The sequence below is a fragment of the Oncorhynchus mykiss genome, chromosome 2 (assembly GCF_057628025.1).
Source record: "Oncorhynchus mykiss isolate SJ-2025 chromosome 2, ASM5762802v1, whole genome shotgun sequence".
NCBI lineage: Eukaryota > Metazoa > Chordata > Actinopteri > Salmoniformes > Salmonidae > Oncorhynchus > Oncorhynchus mykiss.
Window position 1 is genome coordinate 23,573,040 of NC_143023.1, and position 20,937 is coordinate 23,593,976.

General features: G+C 49.9%; 1 protein-coding gene and 1 long non-coding RNA gene across 10 annotated transcripts in view; one reads left to right on the forward strand and one right to left on the reverse strand.

The window, feature by feature from the left end:
* LOC110538803 (dual specificity tyrosine-phosphorylation-regulated kinase 1B) overlaps positions 1 to 20,937 on the forward strand; it is a 127,330-nt gene that overhangs the window by 94,949 nt on the left and 11,444 nt on the right. For 8 of the 9 annotated variants that reach the window (XM_036943224.2, XM_090193497.1, XM_090193499.1 and 5 more), the window contains exon 2: positions 19,715 to 19,860. In XM_036943224.2, the coding sequence (XP_036799119.1) occupies positions 19,798 to 19,860 (63 nt within the window). In that variant the 5' untranslated portion in view covers positions 19,715 to 19,797. Of the gene's footprint in view, positions 1 to 19,197; positions 19,269 to 19,714; positions 19,861 to 20,937 lie in introns of those variants that run through there. The other variant, XM_090193491.1, reaches the window with a different exon arrangement.
* LOC149984919 (uncharacterized) lies at positions 11,125 to 17,888 on the reverse strand. The gene is made up of 2 exons (XR_016485305.1): positions 17,588 to 17,888; positions 11,125 to 12,191 (listed from the first exon to the last, which is right to left on the reverse strand). It is a non-coding gene; the product is annotated as an uncharacterized LOC149984919 (long non-coding RNA).

The window sequence follows — 20,937 nt, forward strand, 5'->3', positions numbered from 1 at the left end:
GGGAGACAGAGCGAGAGAGACTGGGAGACAGAGCGAGAGAGACTAGGAGACAGAGCGAGAGAGACTGGGAGACAGAGCGAGAGAGACTGGGAGACAGAGCGAGAGAGACGGGGAGACAGAGCGAGAGAGACTGGGAGACAGAGCGAGAGAGACTGGGAGACAGAGCGAGAGAGACTGGGAGACAGAGCGAGAGAGACTGGGAGACAGAGCGAGAGAGACTGGGAGACAGAGCGAGAGAGACTGGGAGACAGAGCGAGAGAGACTGGGAGACAGAGCGAGAGAGACTGGGAGACAGAGCGAAAGAGACTGTGAGAGCGAGAGAGACTGGGAGACAGAGCGGGAGACAGAGCGGGAGACAGAGCGAGAGAGACTGGGAGACAGAGCTAGAGAGACTGGGAGACTGAGAGCGAGAGAGACTGGGAGACTGAGAGCGAGAGAGACTGGGAGACTGAGAGCGAGAGAGACTGGGAGACTGAGAGCGAGAGAGACTGGGATACTGAGAGCGAGAGAGACTGTGAGAGCGAGAGAGACTGTGAGAGCGAGAGAGACTGTGAGAGCGAGAGAGACTGTGAGAGCGAGAGAGACTGTGAGAGCGAGAGAGACTGTGAGAGCGAGAGAGACTGTGAGAGCGAGAGAGACTGGGAGAGCGAAAGAGACTGGGAGACAGAGCGAGAGAGAGACTGGGAGACAGAGCGAGAGAGACTGGGAGACTGAGAGAGCGAGAGAGACAGAGAGCGAGAGAGACTGAGAGAGCGAGAGGGACAGAGAGCGAGAGAGACAGAGAGCGAGAGGGACTGAGAGAGCGAGAGAGACTGAGAGCGAGAGAGACTGAGAGCGAGAGAGACTGAGAGCGAGAGAGACTGAGAGCGAGAGAGACTGAGAGCGAGAGAGACTGAGAGCGAGAGAGACTGAGAGAGCGAGAGAGACTGAGAGAGCGAGAGAGAGCAAGAGAGACTGAGAGCGAGAGAGACTGAGAGCGAGAGAGACAGAGAGCGAGAGAGACTGAGAGAGCGAGAGAGAGCGAGAGAGACTGAGAGAGCGAGAGAGACAGAGAGCGAGAGAGACTGGGAGACTGAGAGCGAGAGAGACTGGGAGACTGAGAGCGAGAGAGACTGGGAGACTGAGAGCGAGAGAGACTGGGAGACTGAGAGCGAGAGAGACTGAGAGCGAGAGAGACTGGAAGACTGAGAGCGAGAGAGACTGGGAGACTGAGAGCGAGAGAGACTGGGAGACTGAGAGCGAGAGAGACTGGGAGACTGAGAGCGAGAGAGACTGGGAGACTGAGAGCGAGAGAGACTGGGAGACTGAGAGCGAGAGAGACTGGGAGACTGAGAGCGAGAGAGACTGGGAGACTGAGAGCGAGAGAGACTGGGAGACTGAGCGAGAGAGACTGGGAGACAGAGCGAGAGAGTCTGGGAGACAGAGCGAGAGAGACTGGGAGACTGAGAGCGAGAGAGACTGGGAGACAGAGCGAGAGAGACTGGGAGACAGAACGAGAGAGACTGGGAGACAGAGCGACTGGGAGACAGAGCGAGAGCGACTGGGAGACAGAGCGAGAGCGACTGGGAGACAGAGCGAGAGAGACTGGGAGAGCGAGAGAGACCGGGAGACTGTGAAAGCGAGAGAGACCGGGAGACAGAGCGAGAGAGACTGGGAGACAGAGCGAGAGAGACTGGGAGACAGAGCGAGAGAGACTGGGAGACAGAGCGAGAGAGACTGGGAGACAGAGCGAGAGAGACTGGGAGACAGAGCGAGAGAGACTGGGAGACAGAGCGAGAGAGACTGGGAGACAGAGCGAAAGAGACTGTGAGAGCGAGAGAGACTGGGAGACAGAGCGGGAGACAGAGCGAGAGAGACTGGGAGACAGAGCTAGAGAGACTGGGAGACTGAGAGTGAGAGAGACTGGGAGACTGAGAGCGAGAGAGACTGGGAGACTGAGAGCGAGAGAGACTGGGAGACTGAGAGCGAGAGAGACTGGGAGACTGAGAGCGAGAGAGACTGGGATACTGAGAGCGAGAGAGACTGTGAGAGCGAGAGAGACTGTGAGAGCGAGAGAGACTGTGAGAGCGAGAGAGACTGTGAGAGCGAGAGAGACTGGGAGAGCGAAAGAGACTGGGAGACAGAGCGAGAGAGAGACTGGGAGACAGAGCGAGAGAGACTGGGAGACAGAGCGAGAGAGACAGAGAGCGAGAGAGACTGAGAGAGCGAGAGGGACAGAGAGCGAGAGAGACAGAGAGCGAGAGGGACTGAGAGAGCGAGAGAGACTGAGAGAGCGAGAGAGACTGAGAGAGAGAGAGACTGAGAGCGAGAGAGACTGAGAGCGAGAGAGACTGAGAGCGAGAGAGACTGAGAGCGAGAGAGACTGAGAGCGAGAGAGACTGAGAGCGAGAGAGACTGAGAGAGCGAGAGAGACTGAGAGAGCGAGAGAGAGCAAGAGAGACTGAGAGCGAGAGAGACTGAGAGCGAGAGAGACAGAGAGCGAGAGAGACTGAGAGAGCGAGAGAGACTGAGAGAGCGAGAGAGAGCGAGAGAGACTGAGAGAGCGAGAGAGACAGAGAGCGAGAGAGACTGGGAGACTGAGAGCGAGAGAGACTGGGAGACTGAGAGCGAGAGAGACTGGGAGACTGAGAGCGAGAGAGACTGGGAGACTGAGAGCGAGAGAGACTGAGAGCGAGAGAGACTGGGAGACTGAGAGCGAGAGAGACTGGGAGACTGAGAGCGAGAGAGACTGGGAGACTGAGAGCGAGAGAGACTGGGAGACTGAGAGCGAGAGAGACTGGGAGACTGAGAGCGAGAGAGACTGGGAGACTGAGAGCGAGAGAGACTGGGAGACTGAGAGCGAGAGAGACTGGGAGACTGAGAGCGAGAGAGACTGGGAGACTGAGCGAGAGAGACTGGGAGACAGAGCGAGAGAGTCTGGGAGACAGAGCGAGAGAGACTGGGAGACTGAGAGCGAGAGAGACTGGGAGACAGAGCGAGAGAGACTGGGAGACAGAGCGAGAGAGACTGGGAGACAGAGCGAGAGCGACTGGGAGACAGAGCGAGAGCGACTGGGAGACAGAGCGAGAGCGACTGGGAGACAGAGCGAGAGAGACTGGGAGAGCGAGAGAGACCGGGAGACTGTGAAAGCGAGAGAGACCGGGAGACAGAGCGAGAGAGACCGGGAGAGACTGAGAGAGCGAGAGAGACTGAGAGAGCGAGAGAGACTGGGAGCGATTGAGACTGGGAGCGATATAGACTGAGAGACAGAGCGAGAGAGACTGGGAGACAGAGCGAGAGAGACCGGGAGACAGAGCGAGAGAGACCGGGAGACAGAGCGAGAGAGACCGAGAGAGACAGAGAGCGAGAGAGACTGAGAGAGCGAGAGAGACTGGGAGCGATTGAGACTGGGAGCGATATAGACTGAGAGCGAGAGAGACTGGGAGACAGAGCGAGAGAGACTGGGAGACTGAGCGAGTGAGACTGGGAGACAGAGCGAGAGAGACCGGGAGACTGAGAGCGAGAGAGACCGGGAGACTGAGAGCGAGAGAGACCGGGAGACTGAGAGCGAGAGAGACCGGGAGACTGAGAGCGAGAGAGACCGGGAGACTGAGAGCGAGAGAGACCGGGAGACTGAGAGCGAGAGAGACCGGGAGACTGAGAGCGAGAGAGACCGAGAGAGACAGAGAGCGAGAGAGACTGAGAGAGCGAGAGAGACTGGGAGCGATTGAGACTGGGAGCGATATAGACTGAGAGCGAGAGAGACTGGGAGACAGAGCGAGAGAGACTGGGAGACTGAGCGAGTGAGACTGGGAGACAGAGCGAGAGAGACTAGGAGACAGAGCGAGAGAGACTGGGAGACAGAGCGAGAGAGACTGGGAGACAGAGCGAAAGAGACTGTGAGACTGAGAGCGAGAGAGACTGGGAGACTGAGAGCGAGAGAGACTGGGAGACTGAGAGCGAGAGAGCCTGGGAGACTGAGAGCGAGAGAGACTGTGAGACTGAGAGCGAGAGAGACTGGGATACTGAGAGCGAGAGAGACTGAGAGCGAGGGAGACTGTGAGAGCGAGAGAGACTGTGAGAGCGAGAGAGACTGGGAGACAGAGCGAGAGAGAGCGAGAGAGACTGGGAGACAGAGAGTGAGAGAGACTAGGAGACTGAGAGAGCGAGAGAGACTGATAGAGCGAGAGAGACTGAGAGAGCGAGAGAGACTGATAGAGCGAGAGAGACTGAGAGAGCGAGAGGGACAGAGAGCGAGAGAGACTGAGAGAGCGAGAGAGAATGGGAGACAGAGGGAGAGAGAGGTAACATGCAGAGCGAAATAGAGGAGGAAGAGGGAAGGCGAGAGCGGCATTGTGGGAAGGGTTGCTGATACAGCACAAGACTGGGAGACTGAGAGCGAGAGAGACTGGGAGACTGAGAGCGAGAGAGACTGGGAGACTGAGAGCGAGAGAGACTGGGAGACTGAGCGAGAGAGACTGGGAGACAGAGCGAGAGACTGGGAGACAGAGCGAGAGAGACTGGGAGACTGAGCGAGAGAGACTGGGAGACTGAGAGCGAGAGAGACTGGGAGACTGAGAGCGAGAGAGACTGGGAGACTGAGAGCGAGAGAGACTGGGAGACTGAGAGCGAGAGAGACTGGGAGACAGAGCAAGAGAGACTGGGAGACAGAGCGAGAGAGACTGGGAGACAGAGCGAGAGAGACTGGGAGACAGAGCGAGAGAGACTGGGAGACAGAGCGAGAGAGACTGGGAGACAGAGCGAGAGAGACTGGGAGACAGAGCGAGAGAGACTGGGAGACAGAGCGAGAGAGACTGGGAGACAGAGCGAGAGAGACTGGGAGACAGAGCGAGAGAGACTGGGAGACAGAGCGAGAGAGACCGGGAGACTGGGAGAGCGAGAGAGACCGGGAGACTGAGAGCGAGAGAGACCGGGAGACTGAGAGCGAGAGAGACCGGGAGACTGAGAGCGAGAGAGACCGGGAGACTGAGAGCGAGAGAGACTGAGAGCGAGAGAGACCGGGAGACTGAGAGCGAGAGAGACCGGGAGACTGAGAGCGAGAGAGACCGGGAGACTGAGAGCGAGAGAGACTGGGAGACTGAGAGCGAGAGAGCCTGGGAGACTGAGAGCGAGAGAGACTGTGAGACTGAGAGCGAGAGAGACTGGGATACTGAGAGCGAGAGAGACTGTGAGAGCGAGGGAGACTGTGAGAGCGAGAGAGACTGTGAGAGCGAGAGAGACTGTGAGAGCGAGAGAGACTGGGAGAGCGAAAGAGACTGGGAGACAGAGCGAGAGAGAGCGAGAGAGACTGGGAGACAGACAGTGAGAGACTGGGAGACTGATAGAGCGAGAGAGACTGATAGAGCGAGAGAGACAGAGAGCGAGAGGGACAGAGAGCGAGAGAGACTGAGAGAGCGAGAGAGAATGGGAGACAGAGGGAGAGAGAGGTAACATGCAGAGCGAAATAGAGGAGGAAGAGGGAAGGCGAGAGCGGCATTGTGGGAAGGGTTGCTGATACAGCACAAGACTGGGAGACTGAGCGAGAGAGACTGGGAGACTGAGAGCGAGAGAGACTGGGAGACTGAGAGCGAGAGAGACTGGGAGACTGAGCGAGAGAGACTGGGAGACTGAGCGAGAGAGACTGGGAGACTGAGCGAGAGAGACTGGGAGACAGAGCGAGAGACTGGGAGACAGAGCGAGAGAGACTGGGAGACTGAGCGAGAGAGACTGGGAGACTGAGAGCGAGAGAGACTGGGAGACTGAGAGCGAGAGAGACTGGGAGACTGAGAGCGAGAGAGACTGGGAGACTGAGAGCGAGAGAGACTGGGAGACTGAGAGCGAGAGAGACTGGGAGACTGAGAGCGAGAGAGACTGAGAGCGAGAGAGACTGGGAGACAGAGCGAGAGAGACTGGGAGACAGAGCGAGAGAGACTGGGAGACAGAGCGAGAGAGACTGGGAGACAGAGCGAGAGATACTGGGAGACAGAGCGAGAGAGACTGGGAGACAGAGCGAGAGAGACTGGGAGACAGAGCGAGAGAGACCGGGAGACTGGGAGAGCGAGAGAGACCGGGAGACTGAGAGCGAGAGAGTCCGGGAGACTGAGAGCGAGAGAGACCGGGAGACTGGGAGAGCGAGAGAGACCGGGAGACTGAGAGCGAGAGAGACCGGGAGACTGAGAGCGAGAGAGACCGGGAGACTGAGAGCGAGAGAGACCGGGAGACTGAGAGCGAGAGAGACCGGGAGACTGAGAGCGAGAGAGACCGGGAGACTGAGAGCGAGAGAGACCGGGAGACTGAGAGCGAGAGAGACCGGGAGACTGAGAGCGAGAGAGACCGGGAGACTGAGAGAGCGAGAGAGACCGGGAGACTGAGAGAGCGAGAGAGACTGAGAGAGACTGAGAGAGCGAGAGAGACTGAGAGAGACTGGGAGCGATTGAGACTTGGAGCGATATAGACTGAGAGCGAGAGAGACTGGGAGACAGAGCGAGAGAGACTGGGAGACTGAGAGAAAGAGACTGGGAGACTGAGAGCGAGAGAGACTGGGAGACTGAGAGCGAGCGAGAGAGACTGGGAGACTGAGAGCGAGAGAGACTGGGAGACTGAGAGCGAGAGAGACTGGGATACTGAGAGCGAGAGAGACTGTGAGAGCGAGAGAGACTGTGAGAGCGAGAGAGACTGTGAGAGCGAGAGAGACTGTGAGAGCGAGAGAGACTGTGAGAGCGAGAGAGACTGTGAGAGCGAGAGAGACTGTGAGAGCGAGAGAGACTGGGAGAGCGAAAGAGACTGGGAGACAGAGCGAGAGAGACTGGGAGACTGAGAGAGCGAGAGAGACTGAGAGGGACAGAGAGCGAGAGAGACTGAGAGAGCGAGAGGGACTGAGAGAGCGAGAGAGAATGGGAGACAGAGGGAGAGAGAGGTAACATGCAGAGCGAAATAGAGGAGGAAGAGGGAAGGCGAGAGCGGCATTGTGGGAAGGGTTGCTGATACAGCACAAGACTGGGAGACTGAGCGAGAGAGACTGGGAGACTGAGAGCGAGAGAGACTGGGAGACTGAGAGCGAGAGAGACTGGGAGACTGAGCGAGAGAGACTGGGAGACTGAGCGAGAGAGACTGGGAGACTGAGCGAGAGAGACTGGGAGACTGAGCGAGAGAGACTGGGAGACAGAGCGAGAGACTGGGAGACAGAGCGAGAGAGACTGGGAGACTGAGCGAGAGAGACTGGGAGACTGAGAGCGAGAGAGACTGGGAGACTGAGAGCGAGAGAGACTGGGAGACTGAGAGCGAGAGAGACTGGGAGACTGAGAGCGAGAGAGACTGGGAGACTGAGAGCGAGAGAGACTGGGAGACAGAGCGAGAGAGACTGGGAGACAGAGCGAGAGAGACTGGGAGACAGAGCGAGAGAGACTGGGAGACAGAGCGAGAGAGACTGGGAGACAGAGCGAGAGAGACTGGGAGACAGAGCGAGAGAGACTGGGAGACAGAGCGAGAGAGACTGGGAGACAGAGCGAGAGAGACTGGGAGACAGAGCGAGAGAGACTGGGAGACAGAGCGAGAGAGACTGGGAGACAGAGCGAGAGAGACCGGGAGACTGAGAGCGAGAGAGACCGGGAGACTGAGAGCGAGAGAGACCGGGAGACTGAGAGCGAGAGAGACCGGGAGACTGAGAGCGAGAGAGACTGAGAGCGAGAGAGACCGGGAGACTGAGAGCGAGAGAGACCGGGAGACTGAGAGCGAGAGAGACCGGGAGACTGAGAGCGAGAGAGACCGGGAGACTGAGAGAGCGAGAGAGACTGAGAGAGCGAGAGAGAGAGAGACTAGGAGCCAGAGCGAGAGAGACTGGGAGCCAGAGCGAGAGAGACTGGGAGCCAGAGCGAGAGAGACTGGGAGCCAGAGTGAGAGAGACTGGGAGCCAGAGCGAGAGAGACTGGGAGCCAGAGCGAGAGAGACTGGGAGCCAGAGCGAGAGAGACTGTGAGACTGAGAGCGAGAGAGACTGTGAGACTGAGAGCGAGAGAGACTGGGAGACTGAGAGCGAGAGAGACTGGGAGAGCGAGAGAGACTGGGAGAGTGAGAGAGACTGGGAGACAGAGCGAGAGAGACTGTGAGACTGAGAGCGAGAGAGACTGTGAGACTGAGAGCGAGAGAGACTGTGAGACTGAGAGCGAGAGAGACTGGGAGAGCGAGAGAGACTGGGAGAGCGAGAGAGACTGTGAGAGCGAGAGAGACTGGGAGAGCGAGAGAGACTGGGAGAGCGAAAGAGACTGGGAGAGTGAAAGAGACTGGGAGACAGAGCGAGAGAGAGCGAGAGAGACTGGGAGACAGAGAGCGAGAGAGACTGAGAGAGCGAGAGAGACTGAGAGAGCGAGAGAGACTGAGAGAGCGAGAGGGACTGAGAGAGCGAGAGGGACTGAGAGAGCGAGAGAGACTGAGAGAGCGAGAGAGACTGAGAGAGCGAGAGAGACTGAGAGAGCGAGAGGGACTGAGAGAGCGAGAGACTGAGAGAGCAGGAGAGACTGGGAGAGCAAGAGAGCGAGAGAGACTGGGAGACAGAGGGAGAGAGAGGTAACATGCAGAGCGAAATAGAGGAGGAAGAGGGAGGGCGAGAGCGGCATTGTGGGAAGGGTTGCTGATACAGCACAAGCTACCAGGTTTATTTATAGAGACCTCGCTGCCCAGCCCTTGGATACTAGCAGCCAATGAGCAGCTAGAGAGGAAGGGGGTGTCACACTCAGGAAGTTCTCAATGTGTTCACTTCAGCATTTAAAGGCACAGTGTGACATTTCTCAGTGCTCGGCAGATAGCCCTCATAACTATCGTCATATCCCTCCCAACTGAGGCCAGGGCAGAACAAGGCCTCTCATAACAACAGCAGTTTCCGTGCGTTCTGAAATTTCTCTTCTGTTTTTTTGTAGACCGGTTTTCTACTGCTTTGCAATTCTGATTCCACTGATTCCAGTCATTACTGTAGCATAAAACCACAACATTGCAGGTGCAGCTGTTGACCATTTTGTATTGTTAACCTCTCACAATGCATGGCCAATGCTGCTGGAGATTTAATAAACAGTCTTTGCTGTAGAACGTGGTCGTATTGATCTGAAAGGCTGATTAACTGTAACACTGTAAGCTCTGGATACAGGTCTGGTGTGAGTGTGGTTACCTGCTCACAATAATGTGATTATTGTGGATAGTCAGATTAATATAATAGTTTAATTAAAACATTTACATGCTTTGCAAGAAGAAGAATTTCCCAAATAATCCTGTTTACATGGACACACCAGAGATCAGGCTTCCTGGAAATAAATGTTCTACCACAGTGAGAATTTTTCATTCCGAATTCGGACAAAGTTTGTATGTGAAAACGACTTCTAAAACACACTTCACTCGGGCTACAGAGGGAGGCTTGCCCTGCTGGTGCTAGCACATGTGCAGATCAAAGACACCTCTGGAATGTCGGTGTTCACATGTCCTAATAATGAAAAGGATTGCTCAGTAAATGATCTGCCTACTGACATAATCAGTTTAATATTGAATTATTAGTGTACATATAAACATGCTGTGTGTGTTTCAGGGTTTATTAGTCGTATGTACAGGATACACATGGCATACACTGTTCAACTAATTGTTTACTTGCAGGTTCCTTCTTGACAATTCAACAACAATAAGAAATATTATAAATATTTGTGTCTGAGTGTTTCTCTCTGTATCTGTGCTGAGACAGAAAGCAGTTTGAGATGAGTCACGTATGTAATGCTTCCTCCTTCCCTCTCAGCCCGCTCCTGATGCCGGTGTTGGGACTCATCCTATAATAGGAGGGAATGCGTGCAGTCACCCCTCAGGATTGATGGCGCTCAGACGTGCTGTTTTGCACATTGTTTAAACTACGGCCATTGACCGGCGGGCTATTTCAAGTTGTAATGTGTCGTTGATAAATTTCACCCCCGTTACTCGTCACTTTAAAAGTCAGTGATAAAAGCATTGGCTGTGAAATATCTCATCAATTTCATTAACCCCTTTTCATATGATTTTTTTCTGCACTTTACTGGAGACGTGCAATGAATGTGTTGGTTTTGCAGGACTCTAGCACAGTGGTTGAGATTTTCATCAGCAATTTAGGACATTGCACTGTAAGATGTGTTGAAAGGGTTTGCACTAAAAGTAACCAAACCGTTGAACAGGACATGCTGTTGGTGCTGTTGAGTAGTGTAAGGTCATTGGAGCACCATGTACTCTGTTTAATCTTCCTCACATCTGGAGGGAAGAACAGAGTTGGGGACGGACAGACTATAAGTTAAGGGACATCATTTCCCTGTCTTGACATTTGACCGGCAGCATTTTTAATTGACCAGACAGTTGAGAGATTTACCAGACCCACATGTATTGGGTGCGTAACCTGATCAGGGAGTCCACCCACAGTCCTCAGAATGACAGAAATCACATTTTACACGATGGTCATTCATATTAACAGAACATGCAAGTCGAGGATGCAACGATGTGTGTCCTTCTTACTGGATTCTGACGTGCACTTTGAAGATGTTAGAATAACTGCACGTTTACTTTTCCAACAAGAACAAGAAGAGTAACGAACAGCAACATCACTAGCCTGTCAATCTACTATCCCCATGGTGGAAAAGTTTATCGGTCAGCTTGTCGAGAAAGAAATGGCCCATTCCAAACAGACTCTGGGACAGTTGTGGAACAATATATCCCAAATTCATACAACCAGTATACCTAGGCTACATGAAAATGAGTCTGATGCAACCGATCAGAACGTTTAGCTTAAAATGTTGATAAAATATTATTTCACATTATAAGCGCAGCAAAGCACACATGGTAGTAGGCTACGCGCGAATGTTGGTTCCATAATGCAATTCGCAGGAAAGACTGTTAGCAAAAGCGTAAAGCACATACGAGTGTTTTCATGTGACAGAGATGGAAAAATCTGTTCGAAATTTAAGAAAGAGGGAAATCTAATATGCAACAACTAGCACTGGTTGCAAATGTGACTAGTATTGTGCCTTTGGCTACTGGACAGTGTAAGAAAAGTTGATTTAAAATAATTCCCTGGAATATGGTCTAATTTTGGATAGTGTTAGTGTAAACAATACTGGAGAGTTGAGACCAAATCACGGACGCTGGACAGAGTGGATTTCAGTTGTAACAAAAGACAGTTTTAATGAGTCAGAGATATCTTGTCCCGCAGTTTTACGTGCACGGACCTAGTTCACATAACTCGGCAAGGAGCCAGGTGAAAAAGAGGCCTATACAACGGTTACATTCATTTTTATACATAGAATAAAGTAGGTGGAGTCTTGTCGTTTCGGTCTTCTTGACTGGTCGGAGGGTTGGAGGCGGGCCTTGCTCTAGCCAGAGCAGAAGCCCCATTGGTGCACAGCAGAGCCTTATCCTGAGCATCCGACCAATAGAGGGGGTCAGTCTTGTGGCTGGGTGTATGTGTTCTTACGACGGAATGTCTTTGTTTATATGAGCTATGTGTATGAATACTTATATAACAAATCCCTCTCTTCACGTCTATTAGACGTGAAAACTATAGCAGAAAGGTGGCGGTTGCAATCGTGGGTATACATAAGGTGGTGCTCCTAACCTTGTCTGGTTTGCATGGTGGGTCTGTAGGTGTAGTGCTACGTTTGGGACGGGAGTGATTGGAGGGAGTGATATCAGGAAAGGAGTTAGGGACATGTGTAGGGGTTGGTGTACGTGATGTGGCAGGGTGAAATAGTTGTTCAATTAACCATGTGAAAGTCCTAGGGTTACTCCAAATATCAGTAGGAATATCACAAATAAGGGACCAGATATCCCCAGCCTCACCCAGAGAGGGAGAAATTTCCCTCTAACTGGGCGAGGTTCCCTTCTCAGGGGAGGCGGAGTTTGATGCCGCATCACCTGAGGAAGGAGTGTCTTCATTTGGAATCGAATTTAGGCCGCTCAAATCAGCTCTGACTTCAGTCAGTGTTCTAGAAGGAATTGGGGCTGGGGTGCAATGTGTAAGGCGGTGCCAAGGTGTGCCTGATTTACCTTTGACCTGGACTGAGTGTGAAGTAACCTCCTTCACTTCGTACGGTCCAGTCCACCTGGGTTCCAGCCACTTTCTCTTGTGGACTGTAACCCTCACCCCGTCACCAACCTTTACCTTCAGTAGTGGCGTGTCCCCCGGCAGCTCCCCCTCCTGGACCTTGTGAACCTGGGTAGAGAGTGCTGCAGAGAGATCCGTCAGTTTTTTCACATAATTAGACATTACAATTTGTTGTACATCAAGGGCGGGCATATGACCTCCCTCCCTTGGTGGACCATGCATGACTCTACCAGTCATTATCCCATGAGGCACATACTTTAGCTATCTTAGCTTTTGCTTTTGGTTTGACGTTCCACCAGATTTTGGGATTGGGGCCTGTACACAGATCCAAATCTGTGGGTTATGCCAAATCTTTCTTCCACCTGTCTCAGGTGTTTGTTAAATGTAAGCCATTTGTCAAATTTGATTTGTCTTGGGATGCCATACCTGGGTATTAGTTTGGTTTGTAGCCACTCAAAGACTGACCTAGCATCCTCCCCTTTTGTTAGTATTGCCTCTACCCATTTGGAGAACCTATCTACTATGACTAGGAGATAGAGTTTGCCTTTAGATAAATTTTCGGGGCCCATGTCGGTGTAGTCTATACTAATATCCTGAAAACATGCATTAGGTATTAAGTATGAGCCCATTGGTGTTCGATATGGTTTCTTTGGGTTGTGTCTGTCACAACCATTGCATTCGTCACAAAATAAATCATCGTCATAAAATAAGTCAGTCATATTTTTTATGTGAGGGTGCCACCAGATGTGCGAGGCCTTTTTGGAGGGTCTTTAGTTTGCCTTCGTGTGTGGGGCCATGTGTTTCTCATAAAAGTTCTGGGTCCATCAGTGTGGCCTGCTTCATGGGCATGGGCTGAGTCTGTATAGATATTCATTCTTTCCTTTTCCTCTGATGAGGACCTGCGTCAATCCGATGATTTCAGCTAATTTGGCCGATGCTGGTTGAGGGATGATGGCTGATTGAAGGGTGACATCACGAGGTGAGCTGTTTTTTCAATAGCTTTTGCTACTGCAGCAACGTATCTGGAGCATGTTGACTGTCCTACCTCAATGTGGTCAAGTTTGAAGAGTAGTACATCAAGACCCTTCTCTCCCCCTCTTGTTTCTGGAATAGGACGGATGAGGTGAATCCTTCCCTTTCAGAAACATCCAAATGGAACTTGTTCTTGTAGTCAGGTGCAGTCAGAGCTGCTGCCGCTGATAGATCTGTTTGTGCATGGAGGTTCCTTGATCGTAGGATGACCGGTGCTGCCACCCCCTCTGGGCCACACCCAATGGTACAACACCTGATAGGTGGGGTCAGGTGCATCATGTCTTCGTCCCAGTCTGCAGTGTAGAGGCAGTCATCAGTTTCTGTTGCATTGAGTGTGCAATGGATCTCAGCTTGGGGAGTCTTATATGGGTGCAGAGTGTAGATTTGAGCTTTCAGTTGGTTGAACTTAAACTGGATGTGAGGGGTGGCAGGCCCTGTGGGTAGGCATTTTAGCCAGTACACTTCTTGGGCTTCAGACAGTGTGGTCATCGGCAGGAGTGGCATCCTCATTCTTACTGGGTGATCAGGTGTCTTGCTGCTCCTGCTGCATGTGGCTAGATTCTGGGTGGTTGTATGCTGGCTGTTGCTGATGCATGGGTGTGGGTCCTGGTTGCTGATGTTGCAGAGGTGGGTTTCCCCCACTTCCTCTTGCTCTCCATTGCTGTTGCTGCGGGGAGAGTGGTTTCATGCAATCTCTGGCAAAATGACCGGGAATTCCGCAGTTAAAACACTGGTAGTTTCCCCCTCTGTGTTGTCCAGTGTAGGGACCCCGTCGAGCCCATACTGGGTGTTGTTGTTGCAGGATATACTGCTGTGGGGGAGGGTATTGGGGTGGTTGGGCCCCCCTAGTGGCCGTGAGTGAGGCTGCCTGCTGTTGGATCATCTGAGAGACAGTCTGGGCCACTATTTGGGAGATGTCTGTTTTGGTTCCCGGCTCCTTCGTTTCTTCCGCCACCATCTGTTTCTTAGGTTTTTCTCCTTGTTGTGCTTCCTTCAATTGGAGTTTCAGGAGTTGTACCTGGAGGGACTGCACCTGGCTCTCAGCACCCCCTCTTTCCTTGTTGTGCTGGGTCACATGGTGGTGCACATGGGTATTGAATTGGGTCAGAGGAAGTGCAATCAACCCTACCGTTCCTCTGAGTTTGGTTTTAACATCTCCAGGACACCCGTTGACCACCATTTCCTTCCACATGCTGAGTGTGGTATCAGTGTGATCGAATGGTTCTTCGTGGACCGATCTCCATGTGGTCTTAGCCCTGTCCAGGTATGCTGCAGGTTGCTCACCTGGGTTGATTGTGAAGGAGGATAAGGTGGCATGGTTTCTTTCTGTAGGGTATGCTCTCCGTAGAACTTCCCATAATCTGGTACGGAAGTGATCTATGGGCAGTGTTGGGTCCCGCCATCCAAGGTCAGCTGCTGTCATGAGGGCCTCCATGGTTCCGTTGTCGGTGGCTCTTGCTAGAAGTGCTTTCATGTCTCCTAGGCAGAGTTGCAGGCCTGACGTAAGTGTCTGCAGTTGAAGTAGCCACGCTGAAGCTCCTCCATGTAGGCTAGGCATCTGTCCCATCAGTGTTGTTAAATCAGTCATTTTCCAGGGCTGGTACTCCACAGTGTGTGCATCACCTGGTGTCGGTCGCAGGGGGTACTGTCCTGCCATCTCCTGCTCTCGCTCTCTTCTGTCAGCAATTCTGGAGGACCGACGGAGTGTTTCGGACCCCATTGATTCGGTAACTTTGGTTACTGTTCCTCTCATTATGCCTTCCACACGGTAGGCTCCCTCTCTGTTGTTATCTTGGTTAGCTATTAGCTCCCTGAGTTCCTTAGCTCAAGCTATTGATGATTTCAGCAGCTCCTGCATCTTAGTCACGTTTGGAGCTCCCATCGGAGCTGGGGTGAGCACCATGTCAATTTCTTCTTCGTTTTCGATATCCATGTTCTGATGACAGTCCTCCCTATCCGTCTGATAGAAGTGGTTTGAATCTAATCTTGTTTGTAGGTGTCCTCTGGTTTCAGAGGTGAGAGAGTTCACAGAGGAGCATTGCGGCCTCCGTTCCTGGGGGAGGTCTCCTGCTCCTGGAATCCCAGTTTCGAACTGTTCACATACCATATGGCCAGCCGTTATCCCCAGGGTAATTTCCCCTTTTAACTCCCCTTGGTCTATTCTCAGAACTGGAGCCTGTATTGTGGGAGGTGCCCTGGGCAGGAATGGGTTGTGTGACGGGCTCCGGTGATTTTGTCCCTTTGAGTATGGCGGGGGCTGAACTGCCTCCATTGTCAATTGTGGATATAGTGAGGGAGAAACGGCCACAGGGGGAGCCGTGGGCAAGTTCTCAGGCGGAGCTTTAACATCCCCCAACGCCACAATAGCCACGCACATCATGTCTGGTGTGTTTTTTGGTAGTACCCTCCTACTCTCCTGTATGGCCCATGTACCTATCTTGAGCTCCCCCTCCGCTCTCTCTCTCTCTTGTACCTACTTTTTTGAACCTGTGTATCTTGTTTCTCTCCGCCTCACTCGCTTTTGCATGCTCTACTGCGTCCTCTAATTCTGTCTGCATATCTTGGAGTTTCCCCCCTGTAGGTGGTCCTCCGCTAAAATAACCTGCTTGTGTCCATCTTATCCGTAATCCTTTCCACACTTTCTCCACTTTCCCATACTGTTCTTTACCTCCCGCTCTATCAATCATACTCTGATCTAAATATTCATTGAATTTTAGTTTGGGCATGGTAGCTGCAGACATTTTATCCAGTTCGTCTGATAATGTGTATAATGCGTTATTTAGGTATATTCAATCCTTACTATGTGGTGTTTATTTCTATCGTTGTATGCTTAGATGTACTGCTGTACTGGCAATGGCTTATCTCTTCTACCCACACCCTCGCATACAAAGGGGGTTATCAGTATGTGACGCCCGCCACTTGTCTGTTTCTCCGGTATTTTATTTGAATTTGTTCAGCGATTCGTTTAGGTATTTTCTAAAAATGATTCGGCGATTTCCTTTTGGAACAATATATCAGTGAATATATGCGGTTCTATAACAATTTTCAGAGTAATTCTAGCTCTTTAGGAAATATAGATAGAATTTCTAGACAACTAAGAGTTGTTCAGTGAATTATTTAAATACTTTCTGTAAACAATTCGGTAAATTCCTTTATGAACTTATATCAGTAAATTCGAGCGATTCTATAGCAATTGTCAGAATAATTATATATCTTTAGGAAATATGGATAGAATAGAAAAACCCAAAAATCAGTGTGTAGCTTTTAGCGTCTGTCAAACAAAGTCTGTACTAAGCTCGGCGGCTTATTTAAATACTTTCTAGAAACAATTCAGTAAGTTCCTTTATAAACTTATATCAGTAAATTCCAGCGATTCTATAGCAATTGTCAGAATAATTTTAAACTTTAGGCAATATCAACAGGAATGAAAAAAACGAAAATCAGTATTCCAGCCCGGCTGCTGTCAATCAAAGTTGCACGGCCATTCGATACTAAGGTGGCTTTGTCTATCAGCACGTGTGCCTAATAGCCCAGTTACGTATCCCAACCTACTCCGCGACAAACGTTTCTTTCAATTTAATTTCCCCCATCTCCAAATCATGGAATGTCAACTCTGGTTCATATTATGTTTATTGTTTGATGTGCAATAGCCACCTCATTCCCGATCTCTGTCTTGTGGAACGCCAAACTTACATATCCTGTATCTACTCGACTACACCTCTTACGAAACCTATTAAATAATACACAGCTTTTTTAATAGGGCATTTTTCATGCAGATTCATTCAATCCAACCACACCTCCACAAGACCTATTCGATGTTATATGTATCAACAGGAGATTTTACTTGCAGATCCGGTTCATCTATAACCACACCTCCACAAGACCTTATTCGATAGTACAGAACGTATCAAAATAGGACATTTTTACTTGCAGATTCGGTTCATCTATCATTCAACTATAACCACACCTCCACAAGACCTTATTCGATAGTACAGAACGTATCAAAATAGGACATTTTTACTTGCAGATTCGGTTCATCTATAATTCATTCATTCGTATGAAATTCTCATTGAATTTCCAACATCCATAATTGTGTCCTTTACGTGTTAAAACACAGCCACTATTTAACGTCACCTCTATACACAACCCAATACATATATAATTAGGACAGTTTTTTATGCAGATTTCAGAACAAATAGGGTCCCTGGAGGAATTTAACACATTGGTCAATCACAATTCACACATTCCTATTAAAATAACTGAGTATAGGCCCATTAATAAGAATATATATATATATATATATATATATATATATATATATATATATATTTTTTTTTTACAAAACAAGATATCTTTAATCAATGTCTTAGGTTCTTATGTAAAAAATTTGGGCACCGATTCATACTCACGCCCAGTACTTTCTGATCAAAATTTGGTTTAGGCTATAATACAATATGCAGATTTCGATATAACGGGCTCTGCTCACCTTATATAGAGCGCTCCGATCAGATTTCCTGAGGCAAGATGAATGGCTGGGGAAGTCACTCTTCCGTCTGATTTTTTTAGCCGTGATCAGTCTCGTCCTCTCACGCTAACTTATAATAGATCGAATTCAAGAATAACCAAACTCTGCTACCAAGTTTTGTTAGTGTAAACAATACTGGAGAGTTGAGACCAAATCACGGACGCTGGACAGAGTGGATTTCAGTTGTAACAAAAGACAGTTTTACGTGCACGGACCTAGTTCACATAACTCGGCAAGGAGCCAGGTGAAAAAGAGGCCTATACAACGGTTACATTCATTTTTATACATAGAATAAAGTAGGTGGAGTCTTGTCGTTTCGGTCTTCTTGACTGGTCGGAGGGTTGGAGGCGGGCCTTGCTCTAGCCAGAGCAGAAGCCCCATTGGTGCACAGCAGAGCCTTATCCTGAGCATCCGACCAATAGAGGGGGTGTATGTGTTCTTACGACGGAATGTCTTTGTTTATATGAGCTATGTGTATGAATACTTATATAACACTAGGCTACTTTGAAGTAAGACATGCCTCATAGGTAGTAAAACGTTGATGTTTCCAACCATTAAGTATATGTTTTCAGATTTTCCGCTCTGTATTTTTATGCTGTACGTGTGGTAAATATGATACATAACGAATGTACTGTATATGCGCTAAATTGAATTCCACAGAATTATGCAAATGAACCTAATAGACCGATAAGCATGACCAGTCAAGTGTATTTCCATCAATGAATTGGCTAAAAAGCATTATTTTGCAATGTTTTGGCCGGCACCAATTTTATTCACCAGCTTTTCTTAATTTTTTTTATTGGCTAAAAAGCCATATTACAGGCTAACGGAAACCCTGGTCTGAACTTAAATTTGATTCAAACTTTAACTTAGAACAACCAGGATGGACATCTTGTTGTAAACCTTCCACCATCCACAACTAGGTCAAAGCGTGGTCTGACTCCTATGTTGAATGCCAGTGGAATGAGTTTCCAGGCTGGTTTGCTGAGCCTCTGGTGGAGGTTTTCTGTTTTTGTACAAGCGACCAGCCCACCTCTAGCTAAGTGAGTGAGTTCAAGATTCTGCAGAGGCCAAGGTTTACCCGGAGCCAGCGGTCCAAACTGCTGTGGTCTTGGCTTTGGTGGAAATCAGGCTTGAGCGTGCGGCACTGTCAATACCACCCTCGACTGCTCTTACCAAGCCTGCTGTGTTCCAGCCATGATTTTAGCTCGACTGCAGTCAAACTGCAGGCAAAGCAAAGTCTCAAGACTGCAGAGAATCTCAGTCAAGTTGAACCTGGGATTCTGACAGAAAAAACAGTCTGGTGGAACTTAATGACGAAGCAAAGCAGCACACTAAACAGTGACTCGTCATTTTTTTGTAGGATGATGCAACAGTCTTGTCACACAGTGGTTTGTCCCATTGACGCTCTAACCCACGTTGTCCATCTTTGCTAGCTACCTTGACAGAATCAGAAGATTTTAATGCTCACAACATTCAGCAACAAAAATGGTTGGGTTAAGTTTCATCTTCTATATCTTGTAAGAAGCCACCTCTCCTTTCTCTTTTCATATAAAAGCAGGAGTTGGAGCGAAAGAGTTCTGCTTGGAAATACCCTCCTGGTTTTGAGGTGTGACAATGTGGACTACTGACCTCCACAAAGGTCTTATCTCTCTCTATGTCACACACACACGCACACGCACACACCGGGTTTGTCAGGTTGACCTGCGCTAATGCTTTTTCTACTGAAACAGGACACCCTCTTGCATAGAGATATTTCACTCCACCATTATTTGTGTGGTCTTTCTGGCAGGGAGCTAAATGGCCCTGTGGAGTGGTACCCTACTAAGTAGCCACCCCACCCTCTTGCTCTACATCCTTGATAGGGTGTATGTGTGTGACTTCAAAGAACAGCCAAGAAGGGTGTGTGAGAGAGCACATGTGTGCTTTTCCTCTGCAGTGCAGTGCTCGTGCCCACACCCACGGCAGTGCCAGTGTATGTATGATGAGTTAGGAAGCTTAATGTCAATGTATTTTTTTTATAAAATCATCTCCCCCTCTCTCGTCCTTTCTCCCCCTTCCCTCCATCTCAACGTCTATCCTGTGAAGGTGGAAGCAGCTCAGGATGCAAGCCCCCCTCCTCTACCCTCTGCCAGCCTGCCGCCTTGGGCTTCTCCCCCGCTGAGCCAACCATGTCGAGCCAGCACAGCCACCCCTCCTTCAGCAACATCCACTCCATGGCTGAACAGCAGCAGGTACCCAGCGGCTAACGCCCTCACAGGACACTCCTCTAACGCTCTGTTTAGAATAATACTCTGTTTAGGAACTGACCTTATACTGACGCTATATACACACACACACACCCTGATGCTATACACACACCATACACCCTGATGCTATGCACACACAACCTGGCGCTATACACACACACCCTTATACTGACGCTATACACACCCACAACTCATCATGTGAACGTAGGTATTAGCATCACATACTGAATGGGCATAATGATAGGCTGACCAACCTGTTGGATTGTACTATACATCCACAACCTCAAACACGTCAGTATCACGTACAGTACCAGTCAAAATTTTGGACACGCCTACTCATTCAAGGGTTTTTCTTTATTTTTTACTATTTTCAACATTGCAGAATAATAGTGAAGACATCAAAACTATGAAATAACACATATGGAATCATGTAATAACCAAAAAAGTGTTAAACAAATCAAAATATATTTGAGATTCTTCAAAGTAGCCACCCTTTGCTTTAATGACAGCTTTGCACACTTGGCATTCTCTCAACCAGATTAATGAGGAATGCTGATCACTTGTTGGCTTCTTTTCCTTCACTCTGCGGTCCAACTCATCCCAAACCATCTCAATTGGGTTGAGGTCGGATGATTGTGGAGGCCAGGTCATCTGATGCAGCACCCTCACTCTCCTTCTTGGTCAAATAACCCTTACGCAGCCAGGAGGTGAGTTTTGGGTCATTGTCCTGTTGAAAAACAAATGATAGTTCCACTAAGCCCAAACCAGATGGGATGGCGTATCGCTGAAGAATGCTGTGGTAGACATGCTGGTTAAGTGTGCCTTGAATTCTAAATAAATCACCAACAGTGTCACCAGCAAAGCAACATCACGCCACCTCCTCCATGCTTCACTGGCGGAACCACACATGCAGAGGTCATCCGTTCATCTACTTTGAGTCTCACAAAGACACGGCAGTTGGCACCAAAAATCTAAAATTTGGACTCATCAGACCAAAAGACAGATTTCCACTGGTCTAATGTCCATTGCTCGTGTTTCTTGGCCCAAGCATAGTTCTTCTTA